Source organism: Leptidea sinapis, chromosome 25 (assembly GCF_905404315.1).
Source record: "Leptidea sinapis chromosome 25, ilLepSina1.1, whole genome shotgun sequence".
Lineage (NCBI taxonomy): Eukaryota > Metazoa > Arthropoda > Insecta > Lepidoptera > Pieridae > Leptidea > Leptidea sinapis.
The window spans coordinates 9,390,178-9,397,402 of record NC_066289.1 but is presented as its reverse complement, the minus strand read 5'-3'; the positions used below and the strand labels follow the sequence as shown (position 1 = coordinate 9,397,402).

The window sequence follows — 7,225 nt, the reverse complement described above, 5'->3', positions numbered from 1 at the left end:
AAATGTTACGACCAGCATAAAAATAAATCCATCCTTATGCTTGCTACCATTACTGATGACTTTGGCTGAATAATAAAAGTTCTAATGCAGTAAGGAACCGGACGATAGACCACCTATATGCTTGCATAGTATTAAATTTACATGTGTTCACGAGCTGATGACGAGGGAACGTGTAGTTAATATAATGTAGTCCTAGAAAACCACAGTGAGCAGGTTGGTAGGAAGCAAACCCTAAAAATCGCCTCAGAATACTGTGTTTTAGACAAATCCAGTCCATCACCCAAGTCCACCCAATAAACAGACACAACACTAGAAGTTAAGGAGATCGCATATTGAAAAAGTAAAATCCACAGTATAAGATAATATGCGAATAATTTAAAACAAAATATAAGAAGGTAACACGATTGCTTAAAAAATTAAACACCAGATTAATTTAATATATTATTTTAATAATATTTTAATTTAATTGATTGGTTATTGACATTAAATTATCAATCAATACATAACCTCTAATTCAACATAAACGCAGACCTCCTAAAGTACGTAGTTAAATAACGTAATATGTTTCAAGTATCTTAAGAAGGAACTAAAACAGAACTTCGAATTCGTGTTATATTGGTGAAATACCGTGTAGTCGCCACATGAATTCAAACCTTGAAACAAATATGGCTATCAAAATTTTTAGTCATCAGGATATAATTATGAGCACAAAATTAAAAACTACGGCGTACAAATTAAATAATAAATTCCATCACGAAACCATCATTAAATTTTATAATTAGGCAACATTTACATACTACACGTACGAAGGGTAACATCTTGCTAATCCTACAACTACCCTACTATTGCTATATCACTTATTTAACCTGGCAACACAAAAGCACTTATCTAAATGGACAGCTTTAAAAAAATAAAATAATTCTCTATTTTTCTTATAAATAAAATTTCATAACATAAATTATTTATATATAGTATTACACTATGGAATTAAATGTAAGGTTATAAACATCTAGTAATATAATATTATATAAAATAATTAACACAAAAATATTAGTTTGGTGTTATATTTTATCACAAAGAAAAATTTGTTTTACTTTATTTATTATAATTATTTTTGAATCCAAAAGTAAATAAAAATACTTTAGAGCCGTGAGCTCGATTTTTATATTTCTAACAAATTAAATTGAATATTTACTTTTTTTTAAATATTCAATTACCTATTTACAAAAAAAAAATTAAGGGACTTTTTCTTGAAATGGCGTTATTTGAAAAATGTTTTGTTTTTAACTATTATTGATTGATAATTGTGTTTTAGTACGAGTCCATGGCCTTGTTGCTAAAGTTAAAGTTAATGTTTGCTAATAGGTACATTCGTTTATTTTTCTCTATTTTATATAATGAGGCTGACAGTACTTCTTTAACATATTTAATAGATACCGCGATATATATATATATATATATCTATATTTATATATACATATAAATATATTACGGCCTAGAAAGACAAGTTCTCAATTGCCAACATGTCAATCATCAACATATTTAGCACTTATTTACGTACCTAATTCAATTTAAAAGAAAACAATTCTGTAAACTAATTGGTTTGTGATTGGTCCGAATTACTGCGAACCAGTGCGAGGTATTTCGAACTTTATCGCTATGCGTAACGTTATTTAGCGTCTTAATGCTTTCTATCGATATCGATAAAAGGTTTTACAGTTTTCTAATACCTACTTTGTTTTTATATCAGTAACTAGCATTTGCCTGTGATTTTAATTTTGCAGACGAGAAATAAATACAATATTTAATGACCTGCTAAAGGAAAAACACATTTTAGTACTTGTTCAAATTTAGAGAACATTAATTCCTGATGGTACAGTAATTTAAAGTTATAATAAAAGAAATTGGCAACTTTATAGTTGCAGTTTTCTCGTCGTTCTATTCCTCATTGACTGCCTTTTTTTATATATTTTTTTTTATTTTTCAAGGCTTTTTTTATAGCCTTGCGAGTCGCAAGGCTGATATACTTTAATAACCATTTATAAGGTTTAAATATGTCCTCCATTTTCTTTGTAGAACATGAGACTCTTTCTATTTTATTTTATTGACGCTAAAACCACGGATTGCATTTGATTTTGTAATGAACGCACTATTAATTGTTATTTTTTTTTATTTTTATTTTATTATGATTCAGCATTACAAAATACATACAACTTCAAATTTTCACCAATCTACGATCAACACCTATTTTGTATCGCGATCGCGACCATCCACAGATACGCAATAGAGTTGCAAGATGGCAATCGAATATTAATGATTAATGTAGTACGATAAATTTTATGTACGATATATTTGGTAGGTCTGAGAATCGGTCGTCAACTATTTTTTATACCCCAAGATTTTAATTATTAGTTTATATGGCAATACAACTTTTACTGTGTCAGCTAGTTTAACTATAAAACTAGATATAACTTTTTATCTATAATAATATATTCGACATTCAAAAAACAATACCCGCGATGCGTAATCACATGTTTTAGGATATTTTGATGAAATAAAGAAACAGACTTACCGATGAAAGGTAATATTGCTTGTTGTTTCACTACATGATGATGACATGATGCCGTTAATTAAAGATGATTTATGTTTTAAATATAAGCCGGTATGTTTCGGTTCTAGTATTTGGTCAAAACTGGCGGAAAACAAAAGAGTTGCGAAATATATCAGTGACTCATCACTGACGAGTAGACGGGGTCGCGTCGCCGTATATGACGTCTCAATGGGGATAAGTGCCTATAGTAACCGTATTTCCTTCCTCAACATTTTTGTCACTCACTTTTTAAATGTAACAAACATAAGTTGTATTCAATCTTGTATCCACGATTTTTATATACCGATGCTTGAAGATAACAAATTACTGGAGGCTTTAATAAAATCCATTCAATAGAATCTGCCACTACGGGAATTCTTTGCCAGTAAATGTTCTGCTTAGTAGCCTTATCTGGTCTCTTTTATTATCAACTGGCACTGGCATTGATGGCAAATCAACGAGAGCTCTAGAAAGCCCACTTCCCAAGAGAAATAATAAGGTCTACTGACATACTTTTTTAGCCATATAAAGCAAAAAGGAGAACAAAGGAGTCGATATTGCAAAAATTAAATTCTTTAAAATTCCTAAGGTGCGTAAGTATTTAACTATACTGAATACCTGTGAAAACCTAAAACTTTATTATTACTATACCGTATTATTTCTCACACAATTAACAAAAAGACCTCATGTAGAAAGACTTCATACATATTAATACTGAAAACAATTACTAAACAACAACAACTAATATACAATAACAACAAATAAAAACTAAATACAGCACTTTAACTATCATTTTGGTTTTTCTTTTTCACTAACCTTTCTTTAGTTGTATTAAAGCGTCAACCTTATAACACAGTGGACTCCTACGATACTAGTATCACATGAGTGTTTAAAAACCTAATTATAAACAGTTGCATACAATACTTTATCTACAGCCATAATATGAATCCTCTATAAAAGATTCTGAAACAGTTCGCTTACAGCTAACATTAAAAAATTTAGTCCTAGTAACCATTACATAATCCAAACGAGTGTTGTAATGTTGTACTGAATTGAATTACAACACTCGTTTGGATGTTTAATGGTTACTAGGACATTGGGTGTTTTAATGTTCACAATAAGCTAACTGTTTTAGAATATTTAATAGAGGATTTAAAGCATGGGTGTAGATAAACCATAACCAAATGAAGGGAGCGGGCACGGGATACTGAAAGCTCATTGATTAGGTAACTATACTTGCATGTCGTAATTAGTCAGGTAATAATTACATCATATCGTAAACAAAAGCGATTGCCTCTTGGATCTGTATTCATAATGCGTGTATCTGAAAGCTTACGCTCTTAAATAGGCGTCCATTGGTTATAAGGTCGATATATTGAAGAAATAACTTCAGGTCTACCTGATAAAAAATATTAATTTATACCAAACATCGTGTAAGAATTCAGTTAATTATACCTACACGCGTTTTATTTATTTAGAAATACTAATTTACTACATTAAATTATTAAAAATAAATTAGAATGAATTTCGTAAATCTACACTTTTTCAAATTGATTGCCACTCATGTTCGGACGTGTCGAAGCACCTAATGTCAGCATAGCGAAACTCTAAGAATAAAGCGATTCACGCGATTGCATGAAACGTGCGGTTATTGATAGAATGACAGGTGACGGCTATAATCTTGTAAAAAACGGAGATAGCCGTAATCCACTACGTTTTCAGCAACTGTTCGCTTTCAAACCTAGCCGGATTATACTTCGTCGCCAATCGCCATACTTTTATCACTACTATTTCAAACTTATGTCAAATCACTACACGTTTCATACTAAACTAAATTTCAATTTTTTCTTAAGCAGTACCGCCTCTACGCAGTATTTACATCCTCTTTGCCTAATGCATTAAGCGAGTCAATTTTCACCATTACTATATATTAATTTATGACTTGCATGACGTAAGCTGAAATAAGTTGAAGACTTAACAGAAGTGAGCGCGGTAAGTAGCGAAATCATTAGGGAGGGAACGCGCATTCCGTTTGGGTCTCAAATTAAATTTTGCGCGTTACATAAGGTACAAAACTAACAATAAATGAAACTGAAATATTTCAATTTCAATTGTGATCTGTTGTTTTCCGCGACGTCTCACTTTCCACTCCACTCGCTGATCCTGCCATTTTCGAACACCAGGTTCTTCCTGGGCAGAGGAACGAGAGTACCGCGCTTAACAATACCCATATCTTCACCGGGATTATACTGAAATATTAAAAACAAAATTATATCGTTAATTAAATAGTGGAGACGTGCGACAAGCACATTATTTGATTAATATTTAAGTTGATTTTTTTTATGAAAATAAGGGACAAGATGAGCTGGACGTTCAGCTGATGGTAGCTGGTGGTATGTAGCTGCAAACAACGACCTTCTCCAGATACAATAAGGAATGATGTTCCATGCATGTTAATAAATAACTTTCGAGTTTCAATCTTTTAGATTACAGCATGAGACGTCACAAAACTCAGCCCATCCCAGGCGTGGATGTCTGGCAAGGGTTTGCCACAATGGTAGGTGTCTGGCAATGAATAACGTGATTTTTAATAATATTCTGAAGGTAATACCGAAAAATCGCACTTTATTCATTGATGTATTTAGATCGGTATTTTACACACCTTTAGTACTGCTTACCTGCCAAAGCCACTGCAACCCAAACTCCATAATGGACCATCGTTCTTACCTTTATTGGGAGCATGCGCTGACAAACTTTCAGCTTTTAAAAAATGACGTAGGTCTGGGGTCCACGGGCTCTTAGACCATTATTCTTATTTATTCTAGAAGAATGAGCCACAAAGAGGCGTAGCCGTAGTAACTAAATTATTAAAATGATCTTACCATCGACTTTGATTTTAATTTTATTTTGATTATTACCCGACCAATTACGCCTGCAGACCTCAGTTCATGGACTGAATTGTTTGCATTGCGAAAAAAATATTGGTATTAGGAGTGTACTGGGTTATAACGTCTATGGATCTATGGTTTCCTCACCTGACATTGAGATACGAACTTCAGTAAATCTGACCTTATAAACTCGTTATCTTCTTTTATTTTTTCTAATCTGAAAACAATAAGGAAAATTATAGGAACATTTTACACAATCCACACACATAAATATGTACTTTTTTTTATAAAAAAATATTTTTATTAAAAATGTATTTTAAAAATTATATAACATATGTTTTTTTTTAAATATTTACTGTACAGCGTGGATATATGGTTATATATAAATTAATAAACATTATTCATGTAAATAAATAAATTTTCCATTATATCAAGTCGGTCGCGCTAGCGACACCTACTTGTCCCACGCCGCGCCGGCCGTACCCGTTCAGAACTCGTAGATGTGTAACGCTCACGTAAAGTTGAAGTTTTTTGTAAATATATAATTTGTTTGTTTGAAAAAAAAAACATAATTTCAATTATTTACTTTGACTTTTAGATGTTCTTTTTATGATTGCGGTTGAGTAGTTCTTTCCGTGTGTTCATTTATTATCGCCATTGTAGCGCAACGCTGTATCCTATATTACGTAAAAGGAACATATTTTTTTAGTTGGCATGTCGACCATTTTGGAATTGGCTATCATGGTGTTTCAATAAGGTGATGAACTTATGGAATTGAATGAAATATTGAAGAGATCACTAGAGAACTCAGAGAAGACTTTAAAAATATACTCACAGTTCAGGTTTAGCAATTCTGTCCACAATACTCTGACATACTTTTTCACAAATGCCCTCATCAAACAATGGAATGCCAAAATGAAGTCCAAGTATCGTCCATTTCTAAAAAAAATACAAATAATTGTCCGTAATATGACAGATATTTTTGTGTGACTGAGAAACAACTGAGCAAAACATGTGATATTGGTTAAAACAAAAGTAATGCAGGTTGAGAGCCGTTTTTTTCCTTGGCACCGGCCAATTTGAATTAAATAAAAAAAAGTTTTATAATTTGTAATAATACTTATGGCGAGATTAGTTACCTATAATCTACATTTAATTATTTAACTATCGCACATACTAGACCAGTCCAGAGGATCGCACCGCCCGCAATAGTAGAGCTATGAAATGGGCTAGGCAGATTGTTGTCACGATGCAATGTGATACGGCTTACATCAGTATGCTTTGGGAGGTGTTTTTTACGGACGGCTGACTGATTATTTCATTATTGCGTTACGCATTGTTGCAGCTGTAGTGTGCGCGAGCCTTTAGCAATACTGTCCTAGACAAACACTGCATTTGGAGTGATTTATTAACCGACTTCAAAAAGGAGGAGGTTATCAATTCGGTCGGTATTTTTTTATATTTATGATCCGATTTACGTAATTTTTCTTTAGTTCGATGCAGAATAGATGCCATTTGGTTTACATAGTTTGGCCCAGCAGTTTTCATTTTATGAACATTTTCTATGAAAATCTTTGTTTACCTCGATGATATAATTGTTTTTTGTGTACGCCTTTTTTAGGAGTTACCATTCAGATTATTTATTATTATTACACTAAAAAGTAAAAAATAAAAAAAAACTGCGTTTAAAAAACCGACATCAAAAACTGAAAAGTATCAAATGCTTAACTAAAAATTTAATTTAATA

General features: G+C 31.9%; 1 protein-coding gene across 2 annotated transcripts in view; it reads right to left on the bottom strand.

The window, feature by feature from the left end:
- Positions 1 to 428: 428 nt before the first annotated feature.
- The window catches only part of LOC126972152 (protein FAM91A1), a 28,677-nt gene continuing 21,880 nt past the window's right edge, over positions 429 to 7,225 (bottom strand). For both annotated transcript variants that reach the window (XM_050818740.1, XM_050818741.1), the window contains 3 exons: positions 6,314 to 6,417; positions 5,626 to 5,695; positions 429 to 4,839 (listed from right to left, as the gene is read on the bottom strand). In XM_050818740.1, the coding sequence (XP_050674697.1) occupies positions 4,729 to 4,839; positions 5,626 to 5,695; positions 6,314 to 6,417 (285 nt within the window). In that variant the 3' untranslated portion in view covers positions 429 to 4,728. The remainder of the gene's footprint in view (positions 4,840 to 5,625; positions 5,696 to 6,313; positions 6,418 to 7,225) is intronic.